Genomic DNA, 19,883 nt, shown 5'->3' with positions numbered 1-19,883 from the left:
TTGTGTCCAGAGAGATGTGATCTTCAGATTGGTGGAGGCTCTGGGAAAGTCCAAGGCTGAGCTTTGGGTCTCATCTCCTCTGGGAGCCCTGGGCAGGGAGGTAGATGCTCCCCGCTGGGCCTGAAGTCAGAGCCCCTGTGTTTGCTTAACAGGTGTGCTGGGCATTGTGCCTCTGGAAGGCCAAGGAGACGACAAGAGACATGTGGCTTATCTGGGCTGCCATTCAGGTGAGTGGATGCTTGACCCGGAAGCCTAGAACTCCCCACTCCTTCCCTAACCTCCCTGGGGCTAGGGATTCACACTCACCTGGTTCCACAGCCTGATGGCTTGCCAGGTCCCTCCCATCATCCTTGCCATACATTCTGAGAGGTGGTCAGGTTCAGAAGGCTGCATCCTGTTTTAGAATTCTGGACTTGGCAGACAGGAGGAAAACTGTGTGCTCTAGGTCTTCAAGCTGGGAGGAGGGATGTGCTGGGCCAGCCCAGCCTGCAGCCTGATGCCAGCTCCCTGTCACTGCTAGGGACTCAACCCTGCATGGCTCTTAGCCCTGCATCTTCTCCTGGAGCCCAGTGGGCCACCCCTCGCCACCAGGCGTCCTGCCCAGCCAGACTGCTCAGGCCCTCCGAGGAGGTGGCTATGCCGGCTGCATGGCCGGAGATGGCCCCTCACAAAGAGAGCTTTTGTCTGCCACAGTTGCTTCTAGGGGCGCCCAGTAGCCTGCCTGGCAGCCTGCCCTCCTGCAGGGAACAGTTTGCTCTCTACTGGCCTGGCTGGCCTCGTCTCTCCCCTCCATCTTTGGCGGCTATGGGCCTGGTCCCTCTGGCCTGCACTCCTGGTACCTGATGGGAGGCCTTGTAGTGAGGGAAGGGGGTGGTCCTAGGTCCTTAGGCAAGTTGTGCAGCTCAGTGTACAGGTTCCCGTGAGGATGGTGACGGTGGTTAATAACATTGTAGGTTTGTGGAGAGCACTGTCTGTGCTAAGCATGTGTTACCTGTGCTTTCTCACCTAATCTTTTAAAAAAAGTTTTACATATCGTAAACATTACCATTCTTTCTTTATTTTTCTTTTGTTTTCTCTTTTTCATTTAATTATTTTTTAAAGCCAGCCAAATTCAGCAATGGGGGTTGTATACCAGCTTTAGTGACACTAATGTTAATAAGTTTTGATAACTCACTACCATCAGACCAGCCATACATTACCTGTTTTAAGTGAAGAATTTGATGGTTTTTACTAAAGCTACAGAGCTGTGTATACCACCATCCAGTTTTAGAACATTGCCATCAACCTCAAAAGATCCTTTGTGCCTCTTTTTGGTTAATCCGTTTTCACTTTGGGCACTGCAGTGTCAGGCAGCTGTCGATCTACTTTCTGCGTTTGTAGCAGAGGTCTGTAAACTGTCAAGTCCATCTGGCTGCCAGTTTTCGTAAATAGTTGTATGGGAAAACAGCCATGCCCATTCATTGATGTATAGCATCTGGCTGTTTTGTTTTGTTTTGTTTGGCGGCTTGCTGGTACAGGGATCAAACCCTGGACCTTGGTGTTATAATACTGTACTCTAACCAACTAAGCTAACCAGCCAGCCCCTAGTTTCAAACCTTTTTGAAGTAGATTTTAAAATAATCCATTTTTCAGTTAAGAAAACTGAGGCTCAGGCTGGCCAGTTTGCTCAGTTGATTAGAGCATGATGCTGATAACAGCAAGGTCAAGGATTTAGATCCCTGTACCAGTCAGCTACCAAAAAAAAAGAAAAGAAAAGAAAACTGAGAGGCTCAGTAAGATTAGAAAGTCACCCTCATTCACACAGCTGGTGGCAGAGGCAGAGTTGGAACCTAGGTCTCCATGACTCTGTGTTTGCTTTTTGATACTTTTTACTCTTGGGGGAGCCACCCCTGGTTGGTGATGTTGGCAAGATGGTGAGTCCCCTGTCACTAGGGCTCTCCAAATAGAAACTGGGCCAGGCTTCTGTGGGCAGGTTGTAGCCTCCTTGTGTATATAGCTATTCTGAGCCTCTCTCTGCAGGAGCCAGCCCTGCTGGGAAGCTGCTCTTGGCGGTAGCTGAGCTCCAGCTGCCTTGGAAGCTACACTGGTGGTACCAGCTACCATTCTGCCCTTGGAGGTGCCGGTGGTGGGAGATGCTGGGGCAGGCTGAGCTCTGGCTGCCGCCCTTCTTTCAGGGGCCCTTTTGGCCTCTCAGCTCAGGGCCACGCCCTCCTTTTATCCTAGCTGCCAGGGGCACAGAAAGATGGGAAACATCTGAGTGTGTTTCTGGTATCTGGGCTGTGGGGGTGGCAGCTGGGGCCTGCTCCAGTTGGGAAAGCCAGCGCGATGTCACAGTGACGAGCACAGGTTCTGTAGCCGGACCCGCAGCCCCGCCCCCTCTTAGCTGTGTGACTCCGGGCAAGTTGCTTCCCCTCTCTGGGTTTCGGTGTCCTCATCCTCCAGTTGAGGATGATGCTGGTGGGTCATTGTGAGACTTGGTGAGATCTGTGCCCATGACAGCCTTGATGCTGCTGCCAGCACACACTCAATCATGTTACTGCACCTCGTTCCCTCTGGGGTGCCAGGCTGCCGGCGCTACTGCCCTGCCCAGCGAGGAGCCTGCAGGGTGAGAGTGGCCCAGGACTCTGCTTCTGCCGGCTGGGAGTCTGGGCCAGGACTCTCCCATGGGGTGCCTGTCCACATCCACTTCTTGTACCCAAGTCCTCTGGCGGGGAGGGAAACAGTCCTGCTCAGCCCCACAGAGGCAGATGACAGGGGATGTTTCTGTGGCCTCGCTCTGGTGGTGAAGGCCTGTAGTCCTGTTCATATCTTCCTCTGCTCTCCACGCCTTGCCTCTACCCCCAAACCCACCAGCCTCCTTTCCCCTGGAGCTCTGGCTTGATCGGCACCCCTGCCGACCCCCATCCCCTCCCTAGAGCTGAGCTAGTCAGGTTCTTTGCTCACAAAAAGCTGAAACCAACTCCAGCTTGCTTAAGCCAAAGGGGACTTACTGGGTAACCCCTGCAGACTTTCCATGACTGAGGGAGCAGCCGACATGCCACATTAGAAGGTGCCTAGGAACCAGGAGCTTCCCGCCCATTCTCCTGCTGACTTCCTGATGCCAGAGCCCTGGGCCAGCAGGGCTCTTGGGGACACATGTCGCAGGAGGGTGTCTGTGGCATTTGCCCCTGTGGTGTCAGGAGTGCCCTGGCCTTGCAGACTTTAAGCCTGCCTCTATGTGGGCAGAGGCATCACCTCAGTAGCCCTGGGCCGGGGTCCCTGCCTTGGGGATGGTCACAGTGGGGTGGAAGTAAGACGTTGCAGTAGGCTTGACCATTTCTCTCCACAGACCTGGTCACCGACTTGGACTTCTCTCCCTTTGACGACTTCCTCCTGGCTACGGGCTCAGCCGACAGGATGGTGAGTGGAGCCACCCATCTAGCATGGGCCTTCTGAGCCACCCTCCGGGGCTCTGCTCCTGCCCAGCCCTCCCCCTCCCCCTGCATGGCCTGGGACCCGTCTGCTGCTTCCAGGGCTGGGTCAGCCCAGCCTTTCTAGCTTGCTGGACCCACACTGGTGCCTGAGTGTTCACCCAGAGCAGTGTAATGACCTGCTCTGAGGCTGTAAGAGCCCAAGGGGAGCCAGTTGGGGTGTTGTGGGAGGCCTGTAGGAGACAGTGGGGCCCCTGGTCTCCACTCGCATAGATGCCCCCCAGCCTCTGACCATGCCCCATGACGCAGGATGTGCAGCTCACAGCCCATGCAGCAGAGGCAGGAGGGGTGTCCCCGACAGGCAGAGGGCGTTGTCCTCAGGGAGTGGCCTTGTTCCAACATGGGACCTGGCTGGGATCGGGGACAGCTCTGGGCTCACAGACTTACTCTCTACCACAGGTGAAAATCTGGCGACTGCCAGCCCCTGGCCAGGCCCTGCCCTCAGTGCCTGGGCTGGTACTAGGCCCCGAGGAGCTCCCAGTGGAAGTGCTGCAGTTCCACCCAAGCGCGGACAGCGTGCTGCTGAGCACAGCGGGCACGGCCGTGCGGGTCTGGGACGCAGCCAAGCAGCAGCGCCTGACAGGTACGGGGCAGCCCCCATCAAACAGCACTTCATTGTTTCGTGGGTGTTTTTCCACTGGATTTTGGCAAAAAAGTCAAGCAGCAATTATTGATATTTTTAGTAACATGAATTTAAAAATATTTCTCAGGACTGGCCCGTTAGCTCAGTTGGTTAGAGTGCAGTGTTGTAACACCAAGTTCAAGAGTTCGGATCCCCGTACAGGCCAGCCACCAAAAAAGCCCAAAAAATATTTATCCAAGTTTTATGTGTACATAGTCTAAAAAGTCATTGGATTTTACGAAGCTTATAATAAACACTCCATCCCTCTCCATTCCCTGTAGGTGTCCGTTTCAACTCTCTTAACTGTGTTTTTCTGTTGTTTTCCTCCGTTTTTCTAAATTACTTCCTTATACTGTCATTCCGTGAAATTGTTTTCCATTTTGAAAACAAACCACTGGCCTGGAAGGTGAGGACGTTGCTACCTTAAAGTGCCCCTCCCATGCGTGCACGTGCCTCCTCCCTCGTGCTCCCAAGACAGATGGTCACAGCACTGGGTAGTTCCTCAGGGTTGGAACGGTCGTGACCATGCATGTGTGACTCGCTGCTGAGCCCCATGGTGTACTATGATGTCATCCCACAGTCCTTGCTCAGAGTCCTCCCCGACCTGCTAATCCCTGTTTAGAGGTAAAGACATGGAGCCTCAGAGTGGAGGGACAGGCTTGCCCCAGAGGGTTGTGCAGAGTGTCAGGGTGGACTAAGCTCACCCTCTGGGGCTGGAACCGAGAGGTCTGTGCCCTGCCGACTGAGGCCATCAGTAGCGTAACTGGCTGTCCTAGGGACTGCCAGTGCCCACTGTGGGGTCATCTTATGCCATGGGGGACGGGGGATGTGAAATACAAGATGCAGGCCTTGCCCTAGGGGCCCAGCCCAACCTTTGAACCCTTGAAGCCGTGGTGAAGGCGGCCAGGCCTTCTGTCTGTCACTAGGGAGTAACTGTAGCTGTGGCCACTGTTTCTCAAGCTCCTCTTGTGTGCCCGGCACTGTGCTGAGGGCTTCAGGACTCCTTGGACTTTTGTCTTCACAGCAGCTCCACTGGGAGGTGTCATTGTCCCGTGGTACAGATGAGGCTCAGGAGTTAAATATGAGGCCACAGTGCAAGCAGGTGGCAGAGCTGGGGTTAACCCTAGGGGAGTAAACCGTAGCATAGCAGTTATCCATTGCTTTGGAACAAATTATCCTGAAATGTAGAGGCATAAAACAACTACAGACTTTCGCTATCTCATGTTTCCTGAGGGGCAGGAATTTGGGAGTGGCTCAGCCGAGTGGCTGTGGCTCAGGCTCTCTCATGAGGTTGTGTCATCTGAAGGCTTGACTGGGGTTGGAGGAGCTGCTTCCAAGATGGTTCACTCACAAGGCGCCAGTTTTGGGCAGGGGCCTCAGTTCCTCCCCATGTGGGCTTCTCATGGGTGCTTAAGCACCCTCACACCATGCTGGCAGCTTCCCCAGAGTGGACAACCCGAGAGAGTCCAAGGAGGAAGCCACCATGTGTTTTGTGACCCAGCTTTGAAGCCATGTACTGTCACTTCCACCAGATGCTCTTTGTTAAGAGTGAGTCACTAAGTCCTGCTCACACTCAAGAGGAGGGGAATTAGATTCCATGTTTTATTTTGGGTTTTTTTTTTTTTTTTTTAAAGATGACTGGTAAGGGTATCTTAACCCTTGACTTGGTGTTGTCAGCACCATGCTCACCCAAGTGAGCCATGGGCCCGGCACTTGTTTTGGGTTTTTTTTTGGCAGCTAGGCAGTACAGAGATCCAAACCCTTGGCCTTAGTGTTACAACACCACATTCTAACCAACTGAGCTGACTGGCCAGCCTAGGCTTCACATTTCGGATGGAGATGTGTTAGTTTCCTAGCACTGATGCTACAAAGAATCATAAACTGGGTGGCTTGAAATAATAGAAATTTATCGTCTCACAAGTCTCACCATTCTGGAGGCCAGAAGTCCAGCATCAAGGTGTCTGCATGGTTGTTCCTTCTGAGGTTTTGAGGATCTGCTCCAGGCCTGTCTGCTAGCTGCAGTAGCCTCAGGTGTTCCTTGGCTTGTAGATGGCCGTCTTCTTCTGTCTTCACGTCATCTTCCCTCTATGTGTATCTGTCTCTGTGTTCAAATTTCCCTTCTTCATAAGGACACCCGTCATACTGGATTAGGGCCCACCCTAATGACCTCATCTTAACTTGATCATCTGCAAAGATCGTGTTTCCAGATAAGGTCACATTCACAGGTACTGGGAGTTAGGACTTCAGCATCTTTTTGGGGGACACAATTCAACTCATAATAGGAGAAGTTTCAAAGAATGTGTGGACGTATTTAAAGCCCCCACACTGGGGGAGGAGAGTCGTGACAACAGGAGCAGAGGCCCAGGGTGGGAGTGACCCAGTGGAGGGTATGTTGAGGAGTGACCAGAAGTGAGCCTAGGTGGGGGTGAGAGGCCGAGGAGCAGGGAGTCTCAGAAGGCTGTTGAAGGGAAGCACAGCTTAATGAGGGCGGGGCTGGAGGAAGAAGCCTGTGGGTCCAGGACCAGTTTGGTGGGATGCAGTGGCTGAAAGCGGCCCTCATAGCTGCTGCTTTTGCCTTGGGTTACCCCACACCAGGCCGCCCCCACCCGCCCACTTCCTGCTCCCCTGGCTCCCTCACTGCCCGGGCCTGACCGTGGCTACTTCTCTGCAGAGCTGGTGGACCATGGGGACCTGGTGCAGAGCGCCGTCTGGAGCCGGGATGGAGCCCTTGTGGGCACAGTGTGCAAGGTGAGCCAGCGGACGGGGTGCACTGTGGGCTCTGCGCAGACATCCTGGGCTGGACTGCTCAGGCTCGATATTTATGGGGCAGAATGCACCAAGGGCAGGATGTGCATCTGTGACCCGCCCCCCAGCTGCCCCTCACACCTCTGCTCACACCTGCATCTGGAAGCCCCCACCTACCTGGGTTCCTATCATATGGGGACCAGAGGATAGCCCCCCAACGTCCCCTGCTGGTCCCTGGTTTGCACCATTTGGCTCCTGTCCCCGCCTTCAGCCAGCCTCACCTGGCTGCCTGTCAGGTTCACCTTCCTTTCCACAAGGCTGGTGTGAAGCAGCATCCATGTGTAAGGCGCTGGACTGGGCCCCGTACTGGTGGGGTGGCTGACTAGTGTAAGGGATAGTACAGATGAGAGGACAGTTGTGACCCATGACCTGGGCTCTGAAAGAGGGACGTGGTGCTTGAGCTGGTTGGAAATGATGAGAAGCTTGGCCTTGGGCAGGAGCTCAGGAGCAACGCCTTGAAGGGGGCAGGAGCAGGGCAGAGGGGGGTGGATAGCACCCAGAGAGGCAGGTGCTGCTGAGCTGCGTGCATGAGGGCCATGCTTATTGCTGTAGGGACAACTGGAAAGCAGCCATGTGCTAAAAAGAGAGGGGCAGATGATGCCACAGGTGCCCAGGCATCCATTTGGGAAGCTCCCGCAGCTGCTTTGTGGACAGAGAGTGGCAGGGGTGGGCAATGTCTAAAAGCGGATGTGGGACAACCTTTGGGGGAAGAGAGGACTTCCCTGGCCAGGAGGTGGTGGAGACAGAGGTGGAGACCTTTGGGCAGAGAGAGCTGAGCAGTGGTGTGGACTGGGTATGAGGCCCACCAGTAAGACAGGCATGCACAGTAGTCTAGGGGCACTGGAGGGACACCTCATTTGAATGTAATGAGCAGGGCCACTGCCAGGGGTGACTGTGGGCATGTTGAGCTGGAGGTACCTGGAGATGTCCAAGCAGAGGTACCAGCTGAGTCTGTGGACCTGAGCAGAGTCTGAGCTGAAGGTAGAAGAGTGGGCTGCTGGCCCCTATGGAGTCCCTGTTTGATGAGGCCTGGCGCACTTGCTTGGGTTTAACCCTTCTGGGGACGGCTTCCCAGGAAGAGTGAGCTTGGGGCTGGTCCTTGAGGGGTGAGCACCGGCTGAGAAGGAGGAGATGGGAATCCCAGGCAGAGGAGACAGCCTAGACAGTCTCAGCAGGACTCAAGGATGGCTGAGTTTGAGCTGTGACCTCACCTTCCTTTGAGAAACCCTCTCTGCCCATCTGGCACTGGTGTGGTGGTCCAGCCCCTTCTCTTTGGGGGATCGAGTCTCATTCACTATCAAAATTGGGCAGGGAAGGGCCAGCCCATGGCTCACTCGGGAGAGTGTGGTGCTGATAACACCAAGGCCAAGGGTTTGGATCCCTATATAGGGATGGCCGTTAGCTCCCTTGGGAGAGCGTGGTGCTGACAACACCAAGTCAAGGGTTAAGATCCCCTTACAGGTCATCTTTAAAAAAAAAAAAAAACTGGGCAGGGAAGGACGACAGGCAGCCTGGTGGGTCACTGGAGTGAGTGCAAGTGCCCCCTTGTGTGACAGCAGTCCTATGGTCTCCTGCCACAGGGCTGCCCCTTCCCCTGCCTGCTGGGGTCCAGCCAGGAAGAGTCAGAGCCAAAGCCCAGTGCAGCGAACTCCTGCTGTTTCCCCCTCTAGACTCAGAGCTTAACATTGCGAGACAAGAAGCATGAATTTCCCAAGGGGGTCATGCGAGTGATGCTAGTGGAGCGACCCCTGACCCCTCCTCCCACCCCCGGTTCCTGACTCAGGAGTTCTACTTGTGGGGCACGGTCTCACTCCCAAGCTGGCACCTGTCAGCGCATGTTGGGACAGGTGGGTACTCAGTCCTGTGTCCACTGCCGCCTTCCTTTGCTGTAAAGGGGGTGCCTGGGATCCCGGGTAGGGGCATCAAACACCGACACCTTTGCAGTGTGGTGCCAGGCGTGGAGCAACCCCTGTGACCACCTGCAGAGGGTCTGCCCGTGGTTTGCAGAGGGGGAAGGCTGGTCCTGAGCCTGTGGCAGGAGCTGGTGGTCATGCCCGCCCCACGGCAGGAGAGTGTCTGAGTCCCTCTTTGCCAGGTTGGCTATGCTGGGCTCTGGGTTTGTGCACCGAGCTGCAAGGGCTGCGTGATTGAGGTGGGGTGTATAGGGTGCACTGTTTCTCTTCAGTGTCCCCCACCCTTCTCCCTCTTGGCGGGGAAACCTCCCCACCCCAGTTCTGACTCCTGTCCTGCCACTGTTGGCATGGAGCAGCTCTGCCTCCCAGGACCGACAAGCCCCTTCCCTGCCCCCTTCCCGGCTCCTCCAGCTGAGTGAAGGGGCTTCTCCTGGCCTGGAGAGAAAGGGTGGGAGGCCGCTAGAGGGCGCGCCAGCCTCGTGGATGGCTGGGCTGGCCGCTGCGCTCCCACTTCGCACCTGCAGCCGTGGGTAAGCCCAGCAGGACCTGTGCCACTCCCTGCCTGGCCCGCAGGCCTCCATTTGTGCCAGCAGAGCCTCAGTGCCCACTCTGATCCCCAGTTTGGACCCACAGCTAAACTACTGCCCTCACCGGTCCAGCCACCTTCATGAAGTGCTCACTATGTCCCAAGACTGTTACCCTCAGCCCCAATGCCCCGCCCTGTGAGCAGCAAAGCCGTCGTCCTCAGTGTCCAGAGGCTCAGAGCTTGCCAGGTTACAGTATCATCCATGGTGGGGCTGGCATTTGAGCCAAGTGGCGGCTCTGTGCAGTGGGAGTGGACCTTGCTGCTGGGAGGTACTTTCACTTGCCCTGCTTCCCAAAGTCCTCTGTGTCTCGCCAGGTCTCTATCCTGTCTCTTGCTGCACTTGATTTCTCTGTCCTTGATCTCTTGTTCTCACTTCCCTCTCTGCCATTGTCCTCTGTCCTCTGTCTCTCACTGTCCTCTCCACCTGCCTCTCTCTGTCCCCATCTGCTTGACCTCCATCTGTCTCTAAAGGGCCCCCTGAGCTCGAAGCTGTGGAGTGGAGCAATGTTTAAGAACTTATCCCTGGACTGCTTGGTACCCACCTGGCACGTGGCAAGTGCTCAGTAAACTGCAGCTGGGGGGCCATCCAGAACCGTGGGGACCTGTTGAAGTATGCCAGGGAGGCCTGGGACCTGCCTGCCGAGGGGTGGCCTGGCTATCAAGGCTGGCTAGCCCCTCCCTTGACCAGCCATGTGCTTGCCCACTGCCCTGCCATTCCTGCTGTCTGCTTCCTCATGTGACCTTCTCTTCCCCTCTACGTCACATACCAGCAAGCTCCTGTCTCCACATCTTTGCTCATGCTGTTCCACCTTCCTCGAATGCCTTTACCTTCCCAGCACAAGCTCTGCTTGTCCTCTGAGGTTCAGCTCAGGTCTCAGTTCCTCCCTAGAGTTTCCTATGACCACCTCATGAGCTCAGCCACAGCTGGCACTGGTTGCCCATTGCTTGGTCCCAGGCACCTGGTTGGGGAGTGCACTCAGAGCAGGCTTTCACTTATTTTTCTTCTATGTTTCGTTTTTTTTTTTAGTTAATATACTTCATTTTCTAGAACAGTTTTACAGAAAAACTGAGCAGATAGTCTGCCGCACCCTCCAGTTTCTCTATTATTAACACCTTGCATTCGTGTGGTACGTTGTTACAATTGGTGAACCAATATTAATCCATTATTATTAACAATAGTCCATGGTTTACATTAGGGTGCACTCCATGTTGTACATGCTGTGAATTATGACTGATGTCACATGATGCTCACCATTACGGTGTTAAACAGAATAGTTTCAGGTCCCTAAAAATCCCCTGTACTCCAGTTGTTCATCCCTCCTTCCCTCTCCCCAAGCACCACTGGTGAGCACTGATCTTTTTGCTGTCTGTATAGATTTGCCTTTTCCAGAATGTTGAAATCATACAATATGTAACCTTTCATGAGTGGCTTTTTTCACTGAGGAATGTTCATTTAAGCTTCCTCCATGTCTTTTTGTGGACCAATAGCAATTTTTTTAATTGTAAAAACAAACCCCACATATTATAAAATTTATTGTCTTAATCATTTATTTATTTATTTATTTATTTATTTTTAAAGATAACCACAGGTAAGGGGATCTTAACTCTTGACTGGTGTTGTCAGCACCGCGCTCTCCCAAGTGAGCTAACCGGCCATCTCTATATAGGGATCCGAACCCATGGCCTTGGTGTTATCAGCACCACACTCTCCCGAGTGAACCATGGGCCGGCCCATAATTATTTTTCAGTGTACAGTTCAGTAGTGTTGAGTATATTTACAATGTTGTGAAACAAATCTCTTGAACTCTTTCGTCTTGCAGAACCCAAAGATGAAATGGGTATTTTAATATACCCATTAAACAATAAATCCCCTTTGCTCTACCCCCAACTCCTGGTAACCAGCATTCTACTTTCTATATCTGTGAATTTGACTACTTTATATACCTCTTTTTTTTTTTTTTCCTTTTTGTCTTTTTTACTGACCGGTAATGGGATCGCAACCCTCGGTGTTGCGCCCGCACCACGCTCAGCCAGTGAGCGGGAACCGGTCTCCACATGGGATCTGAACCCTCAGCGGGAGCGCCACCGCGCTCCCAAGCGACGCACTCTCCAGTGCGCCACCGGGCCGGCCCATATACCTCTTAAAAGTGAAATCATATACTACTTGTTCTTTTGTGACTGGCTTATTTCACTTATCATAATGAAATACTAAATCCTCAAGTTCATCCATGTTGGAGTATTTAATAGGATTTCCTTCCCTTTTAAGGCTGCACAATATTCCATTGTTTCTGTATACCATATTTTGTTTAGCCATTTATCCCCAGTAGACTCTTGGGTTGCTTCCACCTTTTGGCTATTGTGAATAATGGTGCTATGAACATGGGTGTGCAAATATCTCTTCATGACCCTGCTTTCAATTCTTTGGGACATATACCCAGAAGTGGAGTTGCTGGGTCATATGGTTGTTCTATTTTTAATTTCTTGAGTAATTGCCATGCTGTTTTCTGTAGTGGTTGCACCATTTTACAGTCTCACCAACAGTGTTCTGACTTCTCCACATCCCCACCAACATTTGTTATTTTTTGTTTTTTTGGTAGTAGCCATCCTAATGGGTGTGAGGTGATATCTCATTGTGGTTTTGATGTGCATTTCTCTTTTCATTAGTGATGTTGACCATGTTGTCATGTGCTTATTGGCCATTTGTACATCTTCTTTGGAGAAATGTCTACTCAAGTCTTTCACCCATTTTAAAAATTGTGTTATTTAAGTCTGGCTGGTTAGCTCAGTTAATTAGAGCATGGTTTATAACATCAAGGTCAAGGGTTCAGATCCCTGTACCAGCCAGCTGCCCTCCCCCACAAAAATTGGGTTATGTGATTTTTGTTGTTGTTGAGTTGTAGTTTTTAATATATTCTGGATATTAGCCCCTTAAAAGATAGACAATTTGCATATATTTTCTCTCAATCCATAGGTTGCCATTTCACTCTGTTAATGGTGTCTTTGATGAATAAAAAATTTTAAGTTTGATGTAGTTCCATTTCTCTATTTTTGCTTTTGTTGCCTATGCCTTTTGGGTCATGTCCAAGAAATCATTGTCAAATTCAATATCGAATTCAACTGAAACTTTTCCCTTAAGTTTTCTTTTAGGAGTTTTATGATTCTGGCCTTAGCTACTTCATTTACCACTGAATAATATTCCAGTGTACGAATGTACCACAGTTAATTTGTGCATTCACCTCCTGAGGAACATCGTGGTTTCTTCCAGTTTTTGCAATCATGAATAAAGTTGTTGTAAACATTTATGTGGACACAGTTTTTAACTCATTTGGATAAATACTTAGGAACACAGTTTCTGGATTATATGGTAAGAGTATATTTAGCTTTGTAAGAAACTGCCAAACTGTCTTCCAAAGTGGCCTTACCATTTCTCATTCCCATGAATAAGAGTTCTTTTTTTTCTTTGGTGGCTGGCCTGTATGGGGATCCAAAAGCTTGACTGTGCTTCTATAACACCCTGCTCTAACCAACAGAGCTAACTGGCCAGCACTGAATAAGAGTTCTTGTTGCTCCATGTCTTTTATTGTCAACTTTTTGGATTTTAGCCATTCTAATAGGTGTGCGGTGGTATCTCATTGTTTTGATTTACAGTTCCCTAATGACATATTATGTTGAGCATCTTTTTTTAATTTTTATTTTTTGGCAGCTGGCCAGTACAGAGATTGAACTCTGGACCTTGTTGTTATTGGCACCATGCTCTACCCAACTGAGCTAACCAGCCAGCTAGAGCATCTTTACATATGTTCATTTTTCATATGTGTATCTTTTTTGTTGACATGTCTGTTCAGGTCTTTTGCTTTGCTTTTTTTTGTTTGTTTGTTTTCCTTGCTGGCCAGTACAGGACTTTTGCCTATTTTTAAATTGGGTTGTTTGTTTTCTTACTGTTGAGTTTTAAGCATTCTTTGTATATCTTGGATATAAATCCTTTATCAGATAGGTGTTTTGCAAATATTTTCTCGTCTGTGGCTTGTCTTGACAGTGTCTTTTGCAGAGCAGAAGTTTTCAATTTTAATGAAGTCCAATTATGAGATTTTTCTTTCATGGATCATACTTTTGGTGTTATATCTAAAAAGCCATTGCCAAACTCAAGGTCAACTAGATTTTCTCCTATGTTAGCTTCTAGAGGTTTTATAGTTTTGTGTTTTACATTTAGCCATATGATCCATTTTGAGTTAATTTTTGTGAAAGGAGTAAGGTCTGTGTCTAGATTTTTTTTTTTTTTTTTTTTTTTTTTTTGCATATGTCTAGTTGTTCCAGCAGCATTTGTTGAAAAGACTGTCTTTTCTCCATTGTATTACCTTGGCTGCTTTGTCCAAGATAAGTTGACTATATTTGTGTGGGTCTTTTGTGGATTCCCTTTTTATTCCACTGATTTGTTTTGTCTATTCTTTTGCCATATCACACTGTCCAGATGACTGTAGCTTTATAGTAAAGTTGGGCAGTATCAGTTCTCCAGCTTTGTTCTTCTCTTTTAATATTGTGTTGACTATTTTAGGTCTTTTGCTTTTTCACATAAACTTTAGAATCAGTTTGTCAATATTCACAAAATAGCTTGCTGGAATTTTTTTTTTTTTTTTTTTTTTAGATGACTGGTAAGGGGAATCTTAACCCTTGACTTGGTGTTGTCAGCACCACACTCTCCCAAGTGAGCTAACTGGCCATCCCTATATGGTGATCCGAACCCATGGCCTTGGTGTTATCAGCACCGCACTCTCCCAAGTGAGCCACGGGCTGGCCCTAAGGTGCTGGAATTTTGATTGGTATTGTGTTGAATCTATAGATGGAGTTGGGAAGAACTGACGTCCTGATAATATTGAGTCTCCATATCCTTGAACATAGAAATCTGTCCATTTATTTAGATCTTCTTTGATTTCTTTTCTTTCTTTTTTTTTTGGCAGCTGACTGGTGTGGGGATCTGAACCCAACCTTGATGTTATAAGGCTGTCCTCTAACCAACTGAGCTAAGTGGCCAGCCCCAGATTCGTATTACCATTTTTGGTTTTTTGAGACTCCTATTTTTGCATCAGCATCAAAAAAATGAAATACTTAGTAATAAATCTAACAAAATATGTACAAGATTTATATGAGAAAAACTATAAAACTATAATGAAAGAAATCAAAGAAGGGCTGGCAAATTAGCACAGTTGGTTGGAGTGTGGTGCTGATAACACTAAGGTCAAGAGTTCAGATCCCCTTACCAGAAGAGAAAATAGTAATCTGTGCTGATTGAAACAAAATAGAGCTATGCTAAAATGTAAAAAAGAAAGGCTAATCAGCCACCACCTTCCCCATCCTGGTACCTAGCATTAACACACTGGCCTGTGCTGGTCAAGATCTTTCTCTCTGCTCAGCAAACTTGCAAAACATACAGGAACAGGGTCACATAAATAGAGATTTTTGTTTATTTTGACCACAGTAGAATCACACCGTGCCATGTTATTCTGCAACTTCCTTTTTGCATGTAACGGTTTATTATGTCCAAGCCTGTAAACAGTCAGTGGATACAGATTCCGCCCTAGTTCTTTATGCACGTATGTTTGTGTACACACACACGTGCATGCGCACGCATATACAAAGATTATTTTGCAGAAATAATGTTCTATAAGGGCCGGCCCATGGCTCACTTGGGAGAGCGTGGTGCTGACAACACCAAGTCAAGGGTTAAGATCCCCTTACTGGTCATCTTTAAAAAAAAAAGAAAGAAATATAACGTTCTATACAAGGTATGGGCATTTTATTTCAGTACAGTTTTTTTTTCTCTTTTTTGTCTGTTTCTGTCCTGACCCTTGAGTGATGTGAATCAGTAACCTTGTTGAGTGGATGATTAGGATATGTAAGTTCTGGTTAGATGTTATCTTTTTTTTTTTAAGATGACCGGTTAGGGGATCTCAACCCTTGGCTTGGTGTTGTCAGCACCATGCTCAACCAGTGAGCAAACTGGCCATCCCTATATAGGATCCGAACCCGTGGCCTTGGTGTTATCAGCACCGCACTCTACCGAATGAGCCACGGGCCGGCCTAGATGCTATCTTTTAAGTGCATAAATGACGTGGTCACATGAGTCCCTTGGGCTGGGCCTAGCACAGAGCTGGACATACGTGAAGAAGCTAATATAGCCCAGAGTTTGATCTGGGCCTGTTTCTCCATCTGTGGAAGGGAATGCTCTGTGGTGATAGCACTGTTTCATAAGGCAGCTGAAGAGATGAAGAGAGATTGTGTGTTTAATGTGCTTAGTGTGTAGTAGGTGCTCAGGAAAGTGAACTGTTGCTGAGTGTACTTTGCTGGGTGAGTGAGCAGGAAGGGGGGCCTTCCCCCTGCAGTGAGAAGGAGGAACCAGGTTGGGAGGGGTCCCCGGCATGGGATGCCAGCCCTGTGTCCTAGGGGAGGGGCCGATAAAAGCCTGAGGGTGATGGAGACAGGCTGGCTCTCAGAGACCCTCTGGCACTAATTGCATGCTCTCTGTTTCCTCCTCCTCTCTGCTTTTCCAGGACAAGCAGCTGCGGATCTTTGATCCCAGAGCAAAGCCCCAGGCCTCTCAGGTGAGTTGTTGGGCAGCAGTGGGGTGGGGGTGGGGGGCGGGAGGGCAGGTGCAGTGGTGATTTTGAAGCCTCAGCTCAGGCTGAGGGCCCAGAGGTTCCAGCAGCTGGGGAGCGGGGCAGGCTCCTGGCAGATGTGTCGCATGGCACTGAGGTCTGATGGGAGGGGGGTTGCCACTGCTGAAGCTCTTCCTGGGAAGTGTGTTCTGGGTCCTTGGAGGGCCCAGCTTTGATCACAGGGTGGGGTGCAGCCAGACTGCCCACAGATTTTCAGTGGAGGTGCCTGTGGCTTCAGGAAGGTAATTTGAGATTCTGACCTTTTCTCCTTTGAGACCCTCATCCCCCACTGTGCCTCCCTGGCACAGTCAGTGGAGACCAGCCCTCTGTGTGTGCCTCCTGTCTTACAGCAGCAGGACCCTGGGCGGGAGCTGCTGGACCTGCAGGACCCTGGGGCTAAGCAGGTTCTGGTCTGTGTCTGTGCATGGGATGCGCATGGACATTTGAGTTCTGAGCACGGACACTGTGACCAGGGTTCTTGCCATGGGGTGTCATTTATTCGTTCAACAGGGACCTCATCAGCCACAACTCCCTGCTAGGTTCGGAATATTCAGTGTTGGCAAGCCAGAAGCCCTGCCCCTGGGGTAATTGCTAGAGGCTTCTCTTGCTGGAATGGTTTAGTGCCTCCCTGAACAGCTGGCCTTGGAGCTGAGGGATGAGTAAGGCCAAGGGGACATGCATGATGTCCTGAGGTGGGATGTGCTTGTCCAAGAGTCTGTACAAAGGGCCGGCCCGTGGCTCACTCGGGAGAGTGCGGTGCTGATAACACCAAGGCCCCGGGTTCGGATCCCATATAGGGATGGCCGGTTCGCTCACTGGCTGAGCGTGGTGCTGACAACACCAAGTCAAGGGTTAAGATCCCCTTACCGGTCATCTTTTATTTTTTTATTTATTTATTTATTTTTAAAAGATGACCGGTAAGGGGATCTTAACCCTTGACTTGGTGTTGTCAGCACCACGCTCAGCCAGTGAGCGAACCGGCCATCCCTATATGGGATCCGAACCCGGGGCCTTGGTGTTATCAGCACCGCACTCTCCCGAGTGAGCCACGGGCCGGCCCAACCGGTCATCTTTTAAAAAAAAAAAAAAGGCAAGAGTCTGTACAAGGGTCACAGAGGGGCCAGACCCATGGTGAGGTGCTTATCTCTGGGATGTGGGTAGCCATTGGATAATTTTAGTTAGGGAGAAGATGAGTGGATCTACATTTCTAAAAAGAGCTTTCTACGTGCTGAGGAGGCTTCTTTCCTGAGGAAGGTGAAGTTCAGGGTCCTGCTGCCCACTCTGGGGAAGAGCTCCCCAGCAAAGACCTAGATCCAGCCCCAGCCCAGATACCCCCTCTCTGCATTTCTAGGGCTTGGTCCCCAGCTGGAGTCAAGAGTAAACCAACCAGCGGTAGGCTGGGGATCCCTGTTGCCCCCTGACTCCCATACACACATACTAAGAAACCCATTCAGGTAGCAAACTGCTACTTTTTGGCCACAACAGTTCAGTCAGTTTCATTTCTGTTTGGCTGAAGACCAAGGAGCCAAGCACAGTGGTCTGGCCACACCCTGGCTGCACTGGCTCCCTGGCTAAGCTGGCCAGCCTCTTTGTCCTGTGGGACCTGGGGCTGATAGATGGTGGCTGTTTGGGCCTGAAGGTAGCCTGGGTGTGGACAGTGGGCCTCACTTGGTAGCTTTCTTTGACCTCTGAGCCTTTGCCCAGGAAGGGGGTCACAGGCTCAGCTTGAAGGAGAGCCTGAGGACACTCTCCTCTCCCAAGGTGCCCTCTCCTCCCCTGGGTCCCCAGGGCACTCCGTGGGGCACCTCCGTGCCTGCCCCCAACTGGGCACCACTGCATTGGGCCGCACCATCCCCCTTCCCCCGGGCCTGGGTGTTTTATTTATTCCCTTCTCCCTCCTCTGCCTCCTTCCAGCCCCTTCCTCCTCCCCTGCAGGGATGGGGGCGGTGACTGTTGCTGAGGTGGAGAAGGCGTGGCTGCCATCCCAACAGGCTCCAAGTTCCTTGAGGAGAGGGGGAGAGGATCTGGCTCTGGAGGGAGCCCTCTGAAGGGAAGGGGCTCGGGCGAGGAGACCTGGGAAGAGCGTGGGTTGCTCGAATCCCCTCTCCCAGCTGCTGGGATGGCGCCTATGTTTGGCCCCGCTGATGGCTGGTGCGGGGGCAGCGGGCCTGGAAGGCCGCCCTCTGCCTGGCCCTGCTGCCGCCCCCACTTCCGCCTGGGGCATGTGGCCCACACCTGGCTTCCATTAGGAAAACCGCTGTTGGCGGCCAGGGTCGGTGTGAGCGGCCAGCTCAGGGACAGGCCTTCTGGGAGTGCCTCCTCCTGAGATCCTCCTTCCCGCCGGGTACAGGCGTGCCTAGGGGTCAGGGAGGAGTGCACTTCCTCCCCCCACCTTTGCCATCTCCGGGTCTGACCTCACCTGAGCCCCTGGAGGCCAAGCCCCATGGTGAGGAGGGCAGGGTGTTCTCCACTATCTTCTGGAGCCTGGACCTGGTGACCCTTAGGTGGCCCCTCCCATTCACACTCCCTGCTTTGTTTTTAGATGGCATTTTTGGCCATTTATTATGTCCTGGGCACTTGGCATGTACCACCTACTCCCACATTGACGAGACCCATCCTAGAAAGCTGGCCCTTTGGCTATTTCTGTTGCTAGGTGAGGACATGGAGGCTCAGGACGGTTGTGTAGCTTCTCCAGAGTCACACCACACAGTGGCAGAATCAGGCTTGGTCTGTGTGCCTCTGGAGCCCTGGGCCCCCCACCGCACCTTCCCTGTGCCAGAGCCCAGGTAGGGGCCAGGCAAGGCCCTGAGACACGGCTGTGTAGGGCAGCAGCAGCCCCATAGCTGAGGACTGCTTGGGGGGCAGTGAGGCCTTGGGACCTCATGGGCAGGAGGGGGCCTGGGACCAGCCCTCTGACCATCAGGCAGGCCTGGGGGCAAGCACCTGGAGCCCAGTGCTGAGCCTAGCCATGGAGGGGCATGGGCATGGGTCTAGCCCCCAGGGAAGGTCCCCTCAGCCCAGGGGTCTCCTAGAGCCACCCTGCCCCACACAGGAAGTGTTGCCATGGTGATGGGGAGGTGTTTGGCTGCAGCCCACAGCTGGAATGCTGGGTATGCGCCCCCCTCCTGCCTGGCCCCAGCCCCTCCTGTTCTCTTCAGGGCCAGGGATGGGGGGACTTCTGTCAGGGGACTAAGGGGTGGTGAAGGCCTCTCTGGGCTTCTGCATAAGCAGGATGCCCTGCGGACACCCTGCTGCCTGTGGGGACAAAGGTCGCCCCCAAGCAGGCCCTGCGGTCCACCTTGCCTGCCCATGGTGCCTCTTGGACAGGCCTGGGGCTTCAGGGTAGCAGGATACCTGGGTCTCAGCTGCAGCCTCCCCCTGGGCCCAGGAGTGTGAAATCAGAGGACCTGAAGGAGGGCTCCTTCCTCCCCAAGCTCGCTGAGGTCAGTGAAGAACTTTCCAGTTTTGAAACTCAAAATCACTCCAGTGATGGGGAATTAGAGGTGAGGGGAAGTGGTGGCCCCTCCTCACCATGGAGCTTCCCCAGGGATGTGTGCTGGAGACCAGCAGGTGTTCTCTGCTGCCTCCTAGCTGTGACTCTGTGAAGGTCTGTCACCTCTCCCAGCCTCAGGTCCCTCTTGTCCATCACAGTGGGCCCAGTGCAGGGGGCAGGAGGCTCAGATACTCCAGTGGTGGTGCTGGGTGACTTTGGGCAGATGGTATTCTCTCTCTGGGCCTCTGGTTCTCCATGTGTGAAATAGGAAGGTTGGAGATACTGGCCAAGGGATGTTCCACCCCAGCCTGTGCCTCTGGATGAGAAATGCCTGGGGGCAGCCC

The 19,883-nt window shown here is 51.8% G+C and overlaps 1 protein-coding gene across 1 annotated transcript in view; it reads left to right on the top strand.

The window, feature by feature from the left end:
• Nucleotides 1-214: 214 nt before the first annotated feature.
• LOC103591390 (mitochondrial import inner membrane translocase subunit TIM16) overlaps nt 215-19,883 on the top strand; it is a 59,729-nt gene continuing 40,060 nt past the window's right edge. The window contains exons 1-5 of the mRNA XM_008573828.1: nt 215-227; nt 3,329-3,399; nt 3,870-4,053; nt 6,764-6,840; nt 15,942-15,992. Coding sequence (XP_008572050.1) covers nt 3,397-3,399; nt 3,870-4,053; nt 6,764-6,840; nt 15,942-15,992 — 315 coding nt within the window. The 5' untranslated portion in view covers nt 215-227; nt 3,329-3,396. The remainder of the gene's footprint in view (nt 228-3,328; nt 3,400-3,869; nt 4,054-6,763; nt 6,841-15,941; nt 15,993-19,883) is intronic.

Source organism: Galeopterus variegatus, unplaced genomic scaffold, assembly GCF_000696425.1.
Source record: "Galeopterus variegatus unplaced genomic scaffold, G_variegatus-3.0.2 Scaffold968, whole genome shotgun sequence".
Classification (NCBI taxonomy): Eukaryota; Metazoa; Chordata; class Mammalia; order Dermoptera; family Cynocephalidae; genus Galeopterus; species Galeopterus variegatus.
The sequence above is the reverse complement of the archived record's forward strand: the minus strand, read 5'-3'. Positions and strand labels throughout refer to the sequence as shown.